The 20,492-nt window shown below is 39.2% G+C and overlaps 1 protein-coding gene across 4 annotated transcripts in view; it reads right to left on the bottom strand.

The window, feature by feature from the left end:
- The window catches only part of cherp (calcium homeostasis endoplasmic reticulum protein), a 58,004-nt gene that overhangs the window by 34,315 nt on the left and 3,197 nt on the right, over window positions 1-20,492 (bottom strand). For 2 of the 4 annotated variants that reach the window (XM_033621884.2, XM_078169070.1), the window contains exons 2-3: window positions 20,112-20,285; window positions 6,388-6,426 (exon numbers count right to left, since the gene is read on the bottom strand). In XM_033621884.2, coding sequence (XP_033477775.1) covers window positions 6,388-6,426; window positions 20,112-20,285 — 213 coding nt within the window. The remainder of the gene's footprint in view (window positions 1-6,387; window positions 6,427-20,111; window positions 20,286-20,492) is intronic. The other 2 variants (XM_033621885.2, XM_078169071.1) reach the window with 1 other exon arrangement.

Genomic DNA, 20,492 nt, shown 5'->3' with positions numbered 1-20,492 from the left:
AACGCACTGTTCCCTTCATTAAATTTCGATAGTAAAGTCTATGTCAGTGTGCGGAGGATTTTTTTGCATATCTTATGACTTACGTTCCTGCTGCCTGCCAGCACCTGACGATCTGTGGCTGTGCAAGGAGATTTCATTGATTCCAGGAAATATTAGGTTATTCAACTAAAGCTGATTGCACAATGACATGGTATCAAATTTCTATGACATGGAAATATTTTACAACCAATAAAACTATTTAATCTGAGACAGAATCTCTGGCCTACAAATCAAGCTGCAAGTTAAAGAGTGCTTTATTGTAATTAAATATATATGATTTAAACTAGGGATGTCCTGAGCTGATTGATATCAAAATAATCAAGGAGTTTTTGCTCATGTCAGCCATGTAAAAACTGTCTATTTTGAGTGCTTTTTTCAATGTAATAATTAAACTCAGGATATGCAAGCTGGCCTCAGTCAGCAATGTGGCAAAAATGTCATGTAGTCTGAACTCTGCATTATTCAGGCATTGTTCAGGCTATCAGCAAAAAGACAGAAATATATTGTAATTCATCTAATCAGCCTTCAAACTGTTTAGAATGACGATCGATGGCAGATTAATCGTAGCGCCCTTATCTGGTGGTGTTTGATTTGTAATCTTTGCTTGACCCTGACTCTTGCTGCTTAAAGTAGAATGGCACCAATCATTTTAGCAGCGCCACTGCTAAAAGCATAGGGGAAACACTGCATTTCTGCTAGCTAACTAACTCACCACACGGCACTGTTTCATTGTGTATGAAAAAATTAAAGGCTTTGTTGGAAAAAAATAATGGATTCTGTCTGCATAAGATATAGTAAACAGTTTGTTTCGATCTGCACCTGACATGGCAAATACAGCCAGAGCCAGTAACCTCGATATTTCCATTTTAATCCAACTAAGCTATTAACCATAAATTCTAATAATAATTCTTGTGGGAAGTTTCCACCTTGAATATTCACTGTATTTGAAACCCTTCACCTTACTCAATATTGAAAATCTTTCCTAGCATGTTTCACTGTGATCAATAATTTATTTATACCTTGTTATTTGGTCCATATTTATTGTAGTCTCATGGAGAAACGTTACTCTAGTGTTCACTCAGTTTATGAGTTTATGATATTTTCTCAAATGTTATAGTATAATATTAAAGGAACTGTGAATTTGTGCATCCTATCCAGGAGCTCTCCAGATAACAAAAAGGGTGGACAGAATATTCATAACACATCCAAATCAAGAAGGACACACTGGCCCAGCAGTGTGTGCCAGTACAAACAGGAAGACACTCTCCACAAAGTGTCATCAACCATTGCTGCCAATTTATCCCTCTGAAACTAAAGCCCCTTTTATACTGCTTCCTCAAGGTGGGATTTCACGCTGTTATGCTGCCTTGCTGTTCCGTTTAAAAAAATACAATCGCGGAATGGGGGGCAGAGTTGTCTCGCCTTTAAGGGGGCATTGGAGGTAGTGAAATAATTTCTGTATAAACGGGTCAGCTGGCAGGATGGGATCATGGGCAAGACAGGTGTGACATTTTAAGGGCATGTTATGTGTTCAACAGACCGCAGGAGATTTAAAAAAAAAACAAAAAAAAAACAAATAACCCAAACAAGAACGGCAGTCAAAATTGTCAACAAATTGAGAAAACAATTACATCCAGGAGCACTTTACCCTGAGAGCAGAGGACAAAATCAGCCACTATATATGTAAAACTTCAATCAATAGTCAGCGCTATTATTTGCTTAAATCACAAAAATCAACAGACCAATATCTAGCCAATAACCAGCAATCCAAATCCAAAGAACTTCTAGTAAAAAGCACTGCTTGGCAACCAGACCAGGGGCCGTATTCACAAACATTCTAAGAACACTCTCAGAGAGCTTAGCTTAGTCTTAAAACTTTTAGTAAGGAGTCCTAGCTTAGGAGTGATTTAGGAAAGTTCTAAGAGCAACTCTGAGCATGGAAGGGACAGAAGGAGTGATTTAGGAAAGTGATTTAGGAAAGTTCTAAGAGCAACTCTGAGCACGGAAGGGACAGAAACTTTTATCTTAGTGAGGGGGTGTGGTTGACCCTGTTACTAGATGTGGTGCTTTCTTTTGACAGGTGTGACTGGTTGTCACAGATACGCCCTTCTGTGAGCCTGCAAGGTGTGGACACCCAGTGGATGTGAACTGCATCACAATATGAGATAATCAATTGGCTGATCTTAGGTTCATGACTGCTGCAATGTTTCATTTTTCCAGTTTTTCAAATATCTTAGTATTGTGATTATTTTATTTCTAGTGTCATAGCGTTATTTTGTTAGGTGGGAAATGTGTGCATATCCCTAATGAGATCATTAGGGATATGGGCATTTGATTGGGACTAGGCTTTTATAGACCAATTTTTAGTGGACATCATAGTTACGTCACTGCAGTTGCGCGCACATACTGGTGGCAGAAAAACAGCGGACACCGATGACAAATGGTTGAGATACCTGGAATAAAATGTCTTCTTGTGCTGTCATAACACACATAATATTCACATACGCAATTCATAGAGGCCTACAGTTACAGCATGAAAAAATATTTAGGCGTATATTTACACACACCTAGTAGCAGCAGTATTTACATTGTTCTTAAATGCATTAAACAATGAAAAAAAGTTAATACTAACCAAGCCACGAAGTGCAGTTTGCCATTAGTATATAGTTGTTTGACTTGTTTATGTTTTACATAGCTTTGTTTTATGTCCTTATCACTGGCTCAGCAGCACGTCTGTCCATAATTAATAAAAATCATTTGACAAATCTCACTATTAAACATTCTGGACATGGACGCAAAATACAAAAGTGTATGCACCGAAAGGTTTATATGTCTTGATTTATTCTTTCGTATGGACGCTGGGTACATGAAGATGTCTGGCAACTGTAACGTTGGCATTGTATGTTAGTGCAAGACCATAGATATAAACACATACAGTACAGGCCAAAAGTTTGGACACACCTTCTCATTCAATGCGTTTTCTTTATTTTCATGACTATTTACATTGTAAATTCTCACTGAAGGCATCAAAACTATGAATGAACACATGTGGAGTTATGTACTTAACAAAAAAAGGTGAAATAACTGAAAACATGTTTTATATTCTACTTTCTTCAAAATAGCCACCCTTTGCTCTGATTACTGCTTTGCACACTCTTGGCATTCTCTCCATGAGCTTCAAGAGGTAGTCACCTGAAATGGTTTTCCAACAGTCTTGAAGGAGTTCCCAGAGGTGTTTAGCACTTGTTGGCTCCTTTGCCTTCACTCTGCGGTCCAGCTCACCCCAAACCATCTCGATTGGGTTCAGGTCCGGTGACTGTGGAGGCCAGGTCATCTGCCGCAGCACTCCATCACTCTCCTTCTTGGTCAAATAGCCCTTACACAGCCTGGAGGTGTGTTTGGGGTCATTGTCCTGTTGAAAAATAAATGATCGTCCAACTAAATGCAAACCGGATGGGATGGCATGTCGCTGCAGGATGCTGTGGTAGCCATGCTGGTTCAGTGTGCCTTCAATTTTGAATAAATCCCCAACAGTGTCACCAGCAAAACACCCCCACACCATCACACCTCCTCCTCCATGCTTCACAGTGGGAACCAGGCATGTGGAATCCATCCGTTCACCTTTTCTGCGTCTCACAAAGACACGGCGGTTGGAACCAAAGATCTCAAATTTGGACTCATCAGACCAAAGCACAGATTTCCACTGGTCTAATGTCCATTCCTTGTGTTTCTTGGCCCAAACAAATCTCTTCTGCTTGTTGCCTCTCCTTAGCAGTGGTTTCCTAGCAGCTATTTGACCATGAAGGCCTGATTCGTGCAGTCTCCTCTTAACAGTTGTTCTAGAGATGGGTCTGCTGCTAGAACTCTGTGTGGCATTCATCTGGTCTCTGATCTGAGCTGCTGTTAACTTGCCATTTCTGAGGCTGGTGACTCGGATGAACTTATCCTCAGAAGCAGAGGTGACTCTTGGTCTTCCTTTCCTGGGTCGGTCCTCATGTGTGCCAGTTTCGTTGTAGCGCTTGATGGTTTTTGCGACTCCACTTGGGGACACATTTAAAGTTTTTGCAATTTTCCGGACTGACTGACCTTCATTTCTTAAAGTAATGATGGCCACTCGTTTTTCTTTAGTTAGCTGATTGGTTCTTGCCATAATATGAATTTTAACAGTTGTCCAATAGGGCTGTCGGCTGTGTATTAACCTGACTTCTGCACAACACAACTGATGGTCCCAACCCCATTGATAAAGCAAGAAATTCCACTAATTAACCCTGATAAGGCACACCTGTGAAGTGGAAACCATTTCAGGTGACTACCTCTTGAAGCTCATGGAGAGAATGCCAAGAGTGTGCAAAGCAGTAATCAGAGCAAAGGGTGGCTATTTTGAAGAAAGTAGAATATAAAACATATTTTCAGTTATTTCACCTTTTTTTGTTAAGTACATAACTCCACATGTGTTCATTCATAGTTTTGATGCCTTCAGTGAGAATCTACAATGTAAATAGTCATGAAAATAAAGAAAACGCATTGAATGAGAAGGTGTGTCCAAACTTTTGGCCTGTACTGTACATACAAACATTATGATCTAGTAGAAAAAGTTTTGTCTCCAGTTAATTAGAGTCTCAATATTTAGGCTATAATCACTGCTGGACGCTCAGTAGAGGAGTGTATGTTTGGCTTACATGAACTGAATTACTGATGGGGTTTTAGATAATTCAACATCATAAGGAACTGTGAAAACTCACAAACTCAAAGTTGGTCAAGCATGGATTTGTCATATTGTCCTTGTTAATACTTAGAGACATCCCCATATAATATAATTTAATGTAGAAGTAACATCAGACAACTTTTCAACTAGCTAAATAATGCTATCTGCTAATTAACTCAATGATCATGACAGAATACAGTAACTTTCACCACTGCTCATTTTAGAAATGACACCACAAGAAAACGTGTTCTATGTTAAGATTAATAAACGGATGATGGATTATAGATGATTTTTTTCTGTCTGCCAGTGATATGGCAGATCGCTGGAAGGCTGAAAAAAATTAGCTATATCACTAACATTAGCAAGCCTTTCATTTCCCCTGCCTGGATGCAGATGGGAACTGATTAAACACACATTATAGTCTCTACGTTAACATAAACAAAGAACACATTTTCTTGTGGAGGCCTTTCTAAAGTGAAGAGTACTTCGTTATGATCAAGGTGTTACTAAGCAAACAGTGTTAGCTAGCTAGTGCGCTAGCAAGTTGATAAATTGCACTTCCACATTAAATCATATCATATGGGGACATCTCCACAACTATTAACTAAGGAATAAGCCAAATCCATGCTTGACAAACGTGAGTTTTAACAATTACTCATGATGATATATCTCTCATCATGTAAATATTTCAGTTCACATAAGCCTAACACACTCCTTTACTGAGCATTGAGCAGCAGGGATTAGCCTACATATCCAGATTCCCTTAACTGGAGACAAAAGTTTTTTTTCCTACTACACCTAGATCAAAAGTCATTGATATAAAAATTACTCATTTCAATCGGTTGAGAAATATCAACATTATTGTGATTTCTACGTTTTATTTGGCGCTGAAACTGACATTACAATTGTACCTTTCTGCCACCAGTTCAGCTCCGCCCACAAAATACATCATCTGTTTGCAAACACAAAAAGGGTCTACCTGAAGTTTAAACAGGGAGAGTAAATGACTGTAATTGACATATTATGCCATTGTTATTGTTAGGAAGCCTTTGCTGCTGCATGTTATATGTCACACAAAAGGCAAATGCTGTTGTGTTACATGTTGCGCCCAACACACCTCTTTTGCTTCCACGATGCTGGCATGCTGTCTAAAATCACACACTGGAGCGGCATGATGTATGATGCGTGGCAATGACTGTGGTAGGGAAAATCATTACAGGGATACAACTTAAACAAGAACTGGGATAATTCCCAAGATACTAGTGTTGTGAATCTAACACTTGCTAATGAAATCATGCAGCCCTCGCACTTTATTTGCCCTTAACCGCAAGACGAAGCATTAAATTTTACAAGTTACCAGTATCCTTCTCCTGTTTATCTAATCAAACTTGGCAGCCTTTTGATTTAGCACATTTTCATCAGCTTCATCAGACAGATATACCCGAGACATCTTCAGCTTCAAAACAACAATACAGCACAAACTCAAAAAGAAAAACATACTAACAAGAAAAATGCAACTGAACACAATCCAAAAAGCTTTCAAGCACAGATGTCATAATGTCCAGCAAAAATATGCAAAATCAAAATTGGATTTCCAACTAGACATTTGAATTGGTCACACAAATCTAGTTCCAAATAAATACCTTCAGATTTATATTCCTCCCCATCGTTGGTAGAGGGATCTAAGTGGGGAAAAGCAAACTTTAATGCATTTCATTGGTATTTCACGACTGACAGAAGAACTCCATGCAACCCTGCACAACACTGTGCTATTATTACACAGCTGTTGATCATCTGATCATCATACAGTCACCATAATACTGGAAAATGCTCAGACTTCCTCTACATTAGCAACAAGTGCAATAATAGTCTGATGAGTCAAAACTATGAGTAAATACATAAAATTAGTTACTGATTTGTTAAAGAAAAAGCTTTACATCTGTTCCTTTTCTCAAATGATTGGCTTCAGTGAATTACAACTGCATCAAAAGTTATTTACTGTCCATTTTTAGTGTCTAGAGCTCACTTATCTTCAACTTTCTCACCCTTTTAATATACTTATAATACACTGTGTGTCATCACTCATTTGTAGAGCTGAATCAGTCATGTTTTTTTTATTTATTTTTGGCCACCAGTACAGATTGCTGATTGATGAGCCATATTGGCCAATTAACAGCCAATTGCTAGCTTTTTTATTGTTATTTTGTGATGTTTTGTCATAGCAGCTGGTACATTTGTATTACAACATAGGTCACTTTGACTGCTTTATAATGTATTGGGATTAGTGTTGTCAAAAATATTGATGTATCGATCCATTCTGAATATTTTAAAGTGTTTCATTAATCATTTTCCGCAGTACTGATGCAACAGTACCAGCTGTGCTTTCTCGCTCCCTCTTATTGTTAATGTTTACTACAGTCATTCTACTGTTTTCTGCTAATAACCAAGAAAAGTCCTCAATGTCATGTTACAGTTTTGTTATATTTATCTTTTAAGAAAAAAGTAATTGTATGCCCCGTGTTACTAACAGAAGTGTAAAATATCACAAGCAGCAACCTCCAGAGGCTGAAATGAATGAAGCCAATGCACAAGTGCCAAAAACTGTAGTTCCTCTCATGGCCACTTGAAGCTGGCTCTAAAACAGAGTCAGTCCCCGTAGACCCTAATGTTAAAATGCCTTTTCAGCAGTAACAAACATGTTTACAGCCTGGTACAAAAAAACAGTTTTGGTCTCTATAGATAATTTAATTTCATGACAATGGTGAATTTATATAGAACTCACCGATTTGCAGTTTTATTAAGGCTTAAAGTTATGCATAATTAAGGGCAGGGCCGCATGAGTGACAGGCGGTCTGTGTGCCCTCACCACAGTCTGTGAGTCAGATCTACCCCTGTCCTCTATAGTTCCAACCTCTTGTCAAATGTGGTCAAATCTGGCTCCAAATATCCAAGATGGCGACTGATGAAATGCCAAAATTGAGGCTTCAAAACGACAGTCCACATGGGTGACGTAACGGTAGCTGCATCCATTATTTATACAGTCTGTGGAAAATGGATATTTTTCAGGATATTCACTAATTGTGATCTACTCCAGGGGGCAGTATAACCTAGGCTTCATATGCAATGTAACTGCAACGTATGAATAATGAATCACAAAAAGTCAATCTTGTTTGTTTATTATTGTGTCAACAATGCATTTTTACCTAGTCTGTTCAATCAACAGAGCAGTAAAAAAGCAACAAGTAGCCTACAGTAATGGTGTGTTCAAACCAGTCATGACGCAAATTTTTGCATTGTACAGCCACTGGAGTGGGGTTTTTTTGGAGTGTTTTGCAAATGGTGAATATTCTCCAGCCTTGCTGATGGCTCTGATAACTAACTGGGCTAACTTGGTTTGCGGTAAAGTACAACGGATAGCTGGGATCAAGTGATGTGAAAAAAGTAAACACAGAACTTCAGAACTTACCACGTAGTCCTATGGCAGTACTCACTAATCTTCAAGCCCTCTCCTTTATTGTTTTGTCTCTGTATATTACTGACTTTAGCCCTATTCGGACGGGATTAGTTTTACATAGGTACGTGGGGTAAAGTAATAATTACCAGAGATTTTAGTCCCGTCCGAATGTCCGAATGGTCCTGGACAATTACCTCAGGTAATACTAATCCCGTGCGAATAGACCAGCAGTAAATATGTGTGTTAGGGCTGTCAAAAAAAAAATTCAAAGTTAGAAATATATTCGAATATATATATTTTTTTATAAGTTCAAACCTAAATTTGATAATTCGAATATCATTAATAATTAATTAATACTATCAATAATGTTGTATATCACGACGAATCCCGTTCGGGCGGAGATGGCTCGTGTACAAGCCGGGCCAGAGAGGGATGCAGCGACAGAGGAAGAGGTGCCGACAGAGGAGCCCGCTGCACCAACACCACCCACTGCACTGTCCGCAATGTGTGACCTGTTCGGGGAGACATACAGAGAGAGTGTTGCACCTGCTGCCTCCCTGCCTACCCTTTTTGAAGAAGAGATGAAACGTTACCAAAATGAGACACCACTACGAGCTGACCAGGATCCACTCTTGTGGTGGAAAACTACGCACTGAAGTATCCAAACATTGCTCAGATAGCGAGGCAGAAGTTGGTCATACGTGGCACTTCAGTGAGGTCAGAACAGGTGTTTTCATCCGAGTGTCACGTTCATATTGCGTCAGCAATAAGCATCTTATTTTTTGTGGGGTTTTTTTGTAAAAAAAAAAATAAAAAAAAATAAAAAATAATAATAATAATAATAAATTCTAATATTATTTGAACTCTACTAAATTAATTCGAAAATATTCGAACTCAATTTCATGGTGCTTATGACAGTCCTATCATACGCACATGACGGCAGGAGGGGACAGCGGTGCGTGAATGGATTTACCCCTCCCACTTGTGGTAGTTTTACTGATATTTCTTATCCCGTGCGAATCGGCCATTAATATTACTGACGTCCTGTGGTAAAGTGACATTACCCCACGTGCCCATGTAAAACTAATCTCGTCTGAATAGTGCTTTAGACTGGGAGAGCTCTAGGTGCCCACAGGTGGCAACAATATATTTGTCCTTCATTTCTAAATCTTTGTAACATCAGGACAATCTGAAGTGGTTCTCAACGCTGATTGGCTTTCGCAATACAGTACTAATTTCTTGCAAAAAAATTCAACTCCGATGAATACGCAAAAAAACAATTTCGCAAATTTTGTGTTGTGATTTCGCACCTATTTGTGTCTTTGCATCGAGTTTGTCTGTAATCTTGCCATGTGAAATGCTTCACATTCGATGTGAACACACCCCACCAGTGTAAAGCCTGGGATACACTGTGCAACTTTCGGCTGTCCCAGACAAAAGATGACCAACGTGAAAGAAACATGGTGATATCTTTGGTTGTGGCTCTAAAACGTCATACAGTGAGTGAGGTTCAAGGATGGCCGTTGTCACAATCTTGTAATGAACGGCAGCCTGGGATTAAATTCTGACAGTGTCAGAAATCTGGGATGACCATCTCACTGTGTGACTGCTGTTATGAGATACATCTCCCAACCAACCACTAGAAATGCAGTGATAAAATGATAAATAATGAAATAATGAAATGATAAACTGGTGCTTGACCCAAACAAATAGAGTCAGGAGAATAGCAGGAGGAAAACCTTGTGGAGTTGTGGCAGCAGAAGCCTTGGCTGTATGATGTGTCCTCCAGCTCTTACCATTATCGCGAAAAAAAAGGACGAAGCATGGAAGGAAATAGCAGTGGAGTTACAGCTTCCAGGTCACCAGCCTAGCAGCTAGCAAACACACAAACACAGACACGCTGCAGGAAAAAGTGCCCACTAAGCTTCAGGTTATTTGATAATGTGACCCTCTATAATGTGCTTTACAGTTGGAGAAATAATAACCTGTGCAGCATCCATGCGTGCTCAGTATGGGAAGCTACTGCATCAAACTTCGTCGCCTGTGATTCAGTAGGCCCTGTCATTGTACAGTCTGCATACATCAATCTTGATGTCCTACCCAAGTTTATTAGACCCATGTCAAACAGTGTAGCTTGAACTAAATGTATAAGAATGCTAAAATCTCACAGTCTTTAGGAGGCTTAAGTCACAGGAAACTCTTGTTGGTTTTGAGTAGCTGTGGCATTTAATAACACTCAAACTACTCAACTGTACATTCACTTGATATCTACACCACTAAAATTAAACTCATCTATGCTCCACCTTGAAAAGGATTTGGAAACTACAGCTATGTGGCTCGTACTGTGCCAGTCTGGATTTGGAGCACAACACAGCTGGTGATCAGTGGTGAGGCAAAGAACAATCAAAAGAGGTGCATAAGAGGCTGACACACACAAGTTTTGTCCCTAACCAACAATTTGCTGTCTAAATTTAATGTCTAAATAATTACATTTGTGAGGTGAACGTGAAGTATATTGTAAACAATTTCTAAACCATCACCCAGAGATGTTAATGGAGATGAGACTGGCTGACCAACACACACACACTGGAGTATGAACAAAATTAAACCAACTCTGTGGTGAAGAAATTATTCCCTGCATCTGGCCGGCTCAGCATCTGGGCTTTCCCCACAGCTAACGTGTAGCAGAGAGGCTGCTTTCCAGAGCTGGAGACATTAAAACAACAGAGTGGAGCACTCCGCCTCTCCTCTCATTTTGCTATTCTCACACAGGCAGGAGATGGTGAGGTGCTTTCAAATTAATATATTCAATAATTAATGTAATTAACTTTTGAAAATAAAAAGGCTGGGGGCCATTATTAATCAACAGATCATAAAATGTATACTATTCCCAGTGAAATAGTATGCAAACACTGGACACTGTGCCAGTATAAATAGTGTGCATACAATCCCACTGGCACTCTCTGCTTCAAAAGCTCCAGTATGGAAGCATTTTGGCTTCTATAAAGTTGAATGGAAAATGCTTCAAAAAAAGCTTTGTAAATGTCAAAAATGCTAAATTAGCAGCAAAGAGTACTTTATGTTAGTAGCTAAATTAAAATAGTAGCCTATTGCTGCAGCAGCCATCCTTTCAAGCAGCTGGGCAGAGCAAGCAGTAGATAGGTGAAAAATTCCGCTGTTAAAATTTTGGGTGCTTACTGTGCATATGCTCATTGATGGACATATTTAGCAGAATTGAGCCATTGTTTTTTTTATGTGATTGAAATTATGTGATTGGAAGTGCACTTATGAGCTCATCTAGTACTCACCACACTAAAATGATGTAAAACAAGGCAAATTAGAAACATGATTCATGACAAATGCAAGAGACAAATTTATATTATTATCGACACTGCATTTATTTTTTAATGTAAATTTATGTCCGTGTACTGGGCCACATTATGTTAAATGAAGGTTTTGTGGTTACCTGTTGTATTTGGTAAAGAAAAGAAAAATGAAGTATTAAAACAAATTTGTCTGTGATATTAATAGGTAATAATTAATAGGTATTAATCTGTAGGCCTAAACGACAAAATTGTGGTCGGCCCCGCTGAATCTCACTCCAAGGTTTTTTGAAAAGTTGGCAGCCCTGTATGTATGTAAATGAATCTATTAACTACATTATGGATCACTGATAATGCAGTATGCTATGTTTTAAAAGTAGTAAGTAGTCACACAGTGAGAAAAATAAATACTGAAGAAATCAAAAAATTTGATGCACTGAATCGTTTTCTCACTGAATTATTGCCCTCCGAATCATATCAAATCAAATTGTGAGGTGCCTGGAGCAGAGTCCTACAATGGTCAGGTACCCATAAAACTCTGTGTAACAGGTAAAAATATGCATAACCATAAATTAACAGGTACGGGCATAAGCTCCACACGGGCAGGCAGCAGGTGAGAACAAAAATATATTTTTTATTTTTTAGAACAAATGAAAAAGTGATTTAGATGTCAAAATATTACACATACACTAGATATCTATCATCAGGCGGCAATTCCTTCTATTTTGAAAGTCAGTGACACAAGTTGAAGCTTTGACCCCATCGTCACATTTGTCACCCAGGTGGAGGACTCCAGCGATTAAACTGTGCAGCCCAAAGATGAGGTGGCAGCCTAATTTTGATGTTTACAGTGGTGGAAAGAGTATGCAAAAATGTTTCCTAACCTAGCAGTGATTGCGTTTTCACCATCCCAGCATCGAGCACAGCCAGTGAAAGAAACTTTTCCTCCACTGGATTTCTAATTCAAGAACAAAGAGCCCAGCTTAATGTAAGTGAGTGTAGCCTGTGTGCGTTAAATCACAGGTACGGGTCGTGTAACGGGACTTTTATTAACAGGTGTGGGCAGGTGCGGTTTTGACTTAGACATAATGACGAGTAACAGGTCATTCTGGTATTGAGCTTTAAGGGTATGGGCAGGTGCAGGGTTTTCAGAAACTGACCTGTACAGGACTCTGACCTGGGGATTCCCATCCCTACTTGTGATTAACATGTCCAGACTGCTAGCAAGACTTTACATCTCATGTTTTGATTATTTACACCTTTTCATTGGCTCAGGTAAGGTATTTTTACATGCTATCTAAAAGATTTGACATTAACTCACTGTATTATACATATTCAGTTAAACATTTGACTCATCAGATATGATGATACATGATGATGTAATCAACTGTTCCTGCATTTTGCAAATAACAGCCGTCTAGTGTCTACACACTATTTTCCTGGCTGAGCACATGGCTCATTAACGCAGCAGTGCATTACAATGCAGATGTTGCACAGACTTCTTCAGTTTACAGATATTTTCTGCTATTGCACGTTCAACAAACACTACCTAGTTGTCCAGATGTTTGCTTCTCATGTACAGTCCCCTTAAGCGTGTGTGCGCGCACACACACACACACACACACACTTGTGAGGACCCTCACTGACATAATGCATTCCCTAGCCCCTTACCCTAATCTTAATCATCAAAACTCAAAGCCTAAACCCAACCTTACTATCTCTCTTTTAACCTAACCTAAACCTACTGTAATTCTAACCTGAACCTTAAAACCAAGTCTGAACCCTCAAACAGGCCTTTGAAGGACTGACTGAAGGTAAGGACCAGCCAAAATGTCTGCACTTTCCAAAAGTGTCCTCACTTTAAAGGTCAGCTACTCAAAATGGTTCTCACAAAAATAGATGTACGAGTATGCACACACAATTCATTCAGTGCAGAGCACAGAGGATACAAATGTCCAACTAAAGCCTACTTTACAGTACATAGTTCAAGTGACCCAATTCCGATTTTTGGCACAGATCGGATCTGTAACATGAATGTTTAAACAGGAAAAAAACGCATGATATCGGATATCAGATCAGATTCAGGCCTTCTTCATATGTGGAAATATATCGGATATGAATCAGATATCTGCCAATAGGTCTGTAATCTAAACAGACAGATCGGATATTTCCTGACAATCCCCATAGTACGTGATGAATAATGCAACGACAGCGCATTTTGATGACGTGCTCATGAGCAAGGGAAAGGAAGGAAAGCCGAATAAATTGCACGTTAATCAAAAACTATGAACCAAAAAAAGCACAATCTATCCCGAGTGAGACAAACTGCTTGATCCCCGTCTCCAGTGTACCAGCAGAGAACCTGCAGAACCAAATCAGCGAAAAAACACACCGGGCTACAAAGCCTCTCCACCTGAGCAGCTGAAGCTGCGGCTCGCACCCTCGACACACAGACGGTGCTTCTGCTTGACAGCCAAACGTGTGCGCAGCTGTGAGAAATAAATATGTGAGGTGTACGCTGCTTTTCTATCTTTTTTTAATTTTTCTTTCTTTTTTTCTGTCAGCGACATACACTCCTAACACAGGACGGGTTGTTTTTATTGACTGAGTTGATTATTAAGCCATAGTGATGCGCGGATCAGCTCTGATAGCACCCGAATCAGCATGTTCCTATCAATCATCCAGCCGCACCAGTCTGCAGCTGCACGGACATTTCCACCACTGTGTAGGCTAAGTTACCTTTTAAATTATGTGGAGCAGCGCCAGCTTTCCAGGTGATTTATTCTTTAAACGATTAACTTCAAATATTTAAAGTTAGTCCTTAAAATTGCTTTCAGTAATGTAAACATTTCCATGCATGCAGTAATGTCACTGTAGCAAATACCGTGGGACATTTACACAGTGGTCAAGAGTGCTGGACTGGAAGTGTCACACAAAAAAACTGAAGCTGGCTGTGTTCTGTTTTGCCTCCGTGTCTCCGTGAAAAATAAGGTGAATAGAACATGTAAACAGCAGTAAGGAAAAATCGGATATAGGCAACAAATCGGAATTGGGCATCAAGACATTGTAGTGTAAAGGCAGCCTAAAGCACATATAGAATGTTAAAGAAAAACAAATCTGGCTTTACAAAATTGGTCGTATTTTTGTACTTTTGGTCTTCATTCCTATCAGTCATAATAACACTTTAATCAAAAGAGTAAATGCTGGATTTCTCAAACAGGCTAAAGTGATCATTATTGGTGGGAATGGAAAAAAAAACAACAACTGCTATCCACAGTAAGATCCAGTCTGCATGAAACCTGAATTTCTCTTTAAGATTTAAACTGGGTCAGACAATTTGAGCCACAGCTAACAATTCAGTCTCCACAACAAGGCCACAAAGGATCAGTCAAAGTTCATGTCATCAAGTCATGCTGCTCAGTTTTCAACTAATGTAAGATGTCAATTTGAGGAACAGAGTTCTTGTGTAGGGCTGGGTATTGTGCTATACAATACCTGAATGTGGTTAAAGATGCCCAATACATAGACTAACCTACTTTATTGGGCACACACAAGCGAAGTCAATGGTTAATCTTTAATCAGTTAACCGCCAAGAATATTTTGGACCAGTTATGCATGTCTTGTCTATAGGTTGATTTTGCTTCTCTTCACTTTACAACACTGCGTATTACCTGGGTCTGGTGAAAGCTAATGTTAGCTAATGGCACCACTGAATTACTGAGTTACTGCTTGTAACTAGGGTTGGGTATTTGGGTTTTTTTCCGATACTGGTGCTGAACTGATACTTTTAAAACGGTACTGGTGCTTACAGGAGGTTGAAAAGTGGCACAAATGGGCCACCTTTCAGAAGTGTGTGAGTATTTTGTATAACAGTTTTAAATTACAATAAAAACAGTGTTTTTATTTATTTATTCCTGAGGCAAATTAGAAATACCTAGAAAAAAAAGGTATATGAACTCTATCAACAGTTTTAAAATATAATAAAAAACACTTACCAAATTAACATTACAATAATATTAACTCTATTAAAGTCCGGTCTCTGTAGGCAGCCCAGGCTCCGTAAATGGCAACAAAAACATTTGGGTCCAAGCTGTACCAACCAGCCAGCACAAGACCAGCGAAAGCAAGCACACACACATGAACACGGTGCCCATGTCTCACGGTCTCGCGCAAGTGTGCACACGTGAACGCGGTGCCCAGAGAGCCAATGAGGCTAAAAACAGAGTTCAAATGATGTTTTTCCAAACAACTTTTTATGTCGGGGCTTCAGGACACTTGGATCACTACAGACGAGCAGTATGGAGATATTTTGTGGTTTCAATTAATGTGTTTTTGGACGTTTGAATCTGGGGCTAGCTCCGTTGTGTAGGCTTGTGCCGATTTCCGGTTTAACCGGTTCGGTCCGGTTTAAGAGCTCCACCCGGTTTAATTCATGTCAACCAGATAAACCGGAGGAGGGGAAAAAAAAAAAAAAAAAAAAAGCTTTTCACATCAACGGTGTGTCAAGGGACTATATTCAACTTATCTTGCATTGTAACATGCATTATGACAACTTAATAAGGTTTATGTTTGTTGCCCTATTAACCCATTTCCACTGAAGAAGTTCCTGATACTATTTGGGGGCTGGAACTACTACAGGAATGTCCTCTCGCTCGGCCCTCTCAACCGCCGTGTCTCCACTGAGAGAGCGGAGTCGGAGGAAAGTTCCTTGGTGTCCTTCTGCGTCGTCTTCTTCTTGTGTAACCTTGTGTGTATTAGTAGTTAATACAGCATTACCACCACCTAGTGGATTGGAAGCACATTACACCTATAATGGGCTTTTATTGGGAAAAATAGCTCAAATGCGACCCCCAGTGCTAAAATTAGGTATATAATTCGATATATCAGTTCGGTTAGATATTTGGCTTTAAATCAAACCAGTTGGAAAATTTTCAAACCGGCACAAGCCTACCATTGTGTTCGATAACATAGCTGAACATACACAGAAGTGACTCCCAATGGTGCTTAGCGTGCCTTTAAATAATAATATACACTCAACAAATGAACGAATGAATGAATGACTGATTCTGTTACATGTAACGTCCAATAGAGGGAGACATAGCATTAAAAAAAAGCACCAAAAGGAGGCACCGTAATGTGCGTTTTGTTTCGGTCCGGTAGGTATCGGTTGTATAGGTACCGGTTCTTTATAAGCACCGACTTTCGGTACCCAACCCTACTTGTAACACAGCCCCAACCCAACAGTTTTGCTATGGAAACATTAGACCCACTCTCTTGGTATCCCCAGAAGTCGCTCTGGTAATCACTCGGGTCAATTTTGAGCCGTAAACCCCCTTTAGCAGTCTTAACAACTGTTAGCTCTGTTAGTGCCATTAGTAGTGTCAGCTTAGCTACTGGTGCTGACCAAGCACACTATAAAAGAAGGAAAAAGCATCAGTGACAGCATTTGAATTTTGCATCAGAGTCAGACTTTGGTGCCACTTCTAATGGGGTCAATGGGGCAGGCACGACAAATGCACAATAACCTATCATATCTTTGTTGTCACAACTTTGACTTGTGCAAAATGTCTGTGTATCAGTCAGTGTGGTTTACTGTATTGTAAGTACACAGTATTTTGGTTTACATGCCGGACAGTGCTGACAATTTGGGTTATAGAGCACCCAAAAATGTTAGAGGACATGGACATATTAAATAATATGGTGTAAATGGTAGGGCAAAACCTCTGACAGCTGACAAATTTATGTCATGTCACAGTTTATGTAGTACTAGTGCCCACCACTAATAGGAACCGTGCCTAAATACATTTAACTATAAAACTGAGAACATTATGATTTGAATAATAAAAATTTCATCAAAGTATGTGTTAACACAATTAAGAGATACCAGTTGGCATGGAATGCTAACTGTGGGTACTTGATAATTCAGTGCCAAGTAGGGGCGGGGGAAATAACTGATTTTTAGATGCATCGAGATTCTGTCTTAAACGATGCGAGCATCGATTTGGAAAACTCATAATCGATTTAAATTTTATTTTTATTTTTCAAATCACTGTAACTCCTCGACCATTCACGCTATCAACGTAATTCCAACGGATTCTGAAAGCTGAGAAGCTTTCCAGTGATATACAGTACATTATGGTAGTGATGTCATTACCTGTGGAGGAGGGGAGGGAAGTGAGCACAGTAGGAGGAGAGTGACAGCTGACGAGGAGAGTGGAGAGGAGAGAGAGTTTGGGTGGCGTTTTCTTTGTAAATAATATTTAGTGTTGTAAATAATAGTATTTGTGTTTTTTTGAGAGTTTTAATAGTATGTGTTTTTATAGTTCATAGATAGTTATAGTCAGTTATAGTTTTGTAAATACTGGAGGAGAAATGTCGAGGAGGTCGACAATGGACAGGAGAGTCCCCTTGAGATTTGTGGATGAGGAGGATGGACCGGAGGAGACTGGTGGAGTGTAGTCATTTCAACCACAGTCAGTAATACAGTTTGTATGCACTAGATATGTATTCCCAGCTTTATTACAATAATGTTTTCAATATCTAGTGTAAAATTTCTTATTGGCTCATTTTAGAATCAAGAATCATTTTATAATTGAAATCGTTGCCCTCGGAATCGGAATTCAATCGAATCGTGAGGTGCCTAGAGATTCCCACCCCTAGTGCCATGTAAACAATTCAATCTGTGCTCAAAACACACTAAGATTGCATACCTAGCCCTACTCTTGTTTCAAATAAAGATAAAGTTCAAAGTTCAGTTGAGTTCAGCACAGGTGAACTCCACGTGGCTTTGTTGTGAAAACATGACTTAGAGCATCAAGGCAGCATGTGGCTGTATTCCTACTCTACTGTAGAACACAGCTGACATGGCAGCAAACATTAAAGTGATAGTTCAGATTTTTTTTAAGTGGGTTGTATGAAGTAGTTATTGGTAGTAAATGGTCAGTCTGCATGCTCCCAGTTTGGAGGAGCAGGCTAAAGTCCAACATGGAAGCTAAGCAATGTTCTGCTGAGGAGAGGTCAGTAATAGGGGTGGGAATCACCAGAGGATCCACGATATGATATTATCGTGATTATCACTTAAGTCACGATACAATATTATTGCAATATATGTTGCGATATACTGAGTACTGCAATAAAATATATTGCCACTTATTACCTTTTTTCAAATGTAAATTATACCCCCAAGTTTTCAGTCTGTTGATATCACTTCAACCATTGTTTGCAGCAGCAAAATGTATCTAGTGGACTGAAAAAGGTATTGATTATATTATTCTAGTAGGCTACCTAAAGTTTCATTTGTATCTGTCATGTTAATAATTTATATATAATATAATTATAATTTAAAATAAAAGATACTTGGCGATATGAGACAATACAATATTGTCAATTTTATCTCCCACCCCTAGTCACTAGTAAAATATATTCTAGCCTGCTAAAAAAAAAAAGGCCCTCTGAAACAATCAGAATTAGTTGAAGTGTACGGTACATGAAGAATATTTTCAGTGCTTTACCTTTCTGTCAGAAAGCAATTTCAAACATGAATCTGAAGCCGTTATACTGACTTCTTTAAAGGTAGACTCCATTGAGAAAAACAGTGATTTAATGTTGCTGAATACAGGAGCTGCTGGTCTACCACTGCCTCCGTCAGTTATTTTGTTTGTGTTATTGTGTGACTCAGTGTATAAAAGGGTTATCTTGGATTCACCAAAGTCACACACTAACACAAATTAACTGATCAAGGCAGTGGTAGACCAACAGCTCCTGTGTTCAGTGAGCTAAAATAACTGTTTTTGTCAGTGTTGTCTGGTGACTTTGATGAGAGCTTAGATGTGGAACTGGAGCTATTAATGGCTTCTCCATCAGATCAGGCAGTCAGACGGAAAGGTAAAATGGTGAAAACATTCTTATTATAGCATACACTTACACTGATAATGATTTTTTAAGGGCTTTTTTAAGTGGCTGAAAGACATTTTGATGCTGACCCCTCCACAGCAGTGCATTGCTTAGCGTCTTACTCCACGTCAAATTCCAGCCTGCTTCTCCAAACTGAGGGCGTGAAGACTGACATCTACTGCAGGTAATACATTGACTATGGATAAGTACGTCATACAACCACACAAAAATCAGAACTATCCCTTTAAGAGCTATCTTGTGCTATAAGGAAGCATGAAGTGGCTAAGTGTGAGTAGGTACAGTATTTGCTTGATAGGCTTTGGATGCCTATAAACATGAGGGACAAATCCACACTGAAAACAGAACACACATTATTAATATGATGTTGGAGAGTTCAGTCAACAGTATCTCTTCTTTCTGTATATGGATGCACAAAGTTTCACTTGAGTTATGTCCCTTGAATACAAGTTTACATGTGATATTTTGATGAATTGACATACATGTTAATCATCTACTGGATTGTGCAATTACACAAGCTTCATTTTCATTCAGTTCTGTTGTTTATGTTTTTTTTATTCTGTAGCACTGGGAAAGACCCAATTATCTTGAATACCACATTAACTGAACATTCCAACATCATAGAAATATTGATATACAAATCCTGGTTACATGGTGGATTGTCCCTTTCACTACATACGCTGCTGTTGCTCCATAGCAAGCTTGCACTTGTAGTAGCTGAAGTATTCTCCCCCAAAAAGGAAGGAGAACTTAGGGTTGTCCTTCTGTTTCTCCATCGTCATCTTTTCAAACTCTGGCCCGTTCCGAGCAACAAACTGGGCCAGCTTGTCAATGACATTCCTCAGTTCTTGATCTGCACCAGGAAAAAGAAGAGGAGGAAACAAATTCAGTCAAAGCTGTGGCAGCTGATGACCTGTCTAAAAGTGGTGACAAATAAATAGCATATGTTATCATTACATTACAGATGCAGAACTCAAAGTTTCCCACACATTTGTTTGCGGCAGTCCGCCATGATTAAACATCTGCAGTGACGTTTTGATTTTCTGTTTTTGGAGCTGGA

The sequence above is a fragment of the Epinephelus lanceolatus genome, chromosome 6, assembly GCF_041903045.1.
Source record: "Epinephelus lanceolatus isolate andai-2023 chromosome 6, ASM4190304v1, whole genome shotgun sequence".
Lineage (NCBI taxonomy): Eukaryota > Metazoa > Chordata > Actinopteri > Perciformes > Serranidae > Epinephelus > Epinephelus lanceolatus.
The sequence above is the reverse complement of the archived record's forward strand: the minus strand, read 5'-3'. Positions and strand labels throughout refer to the sequence as shown.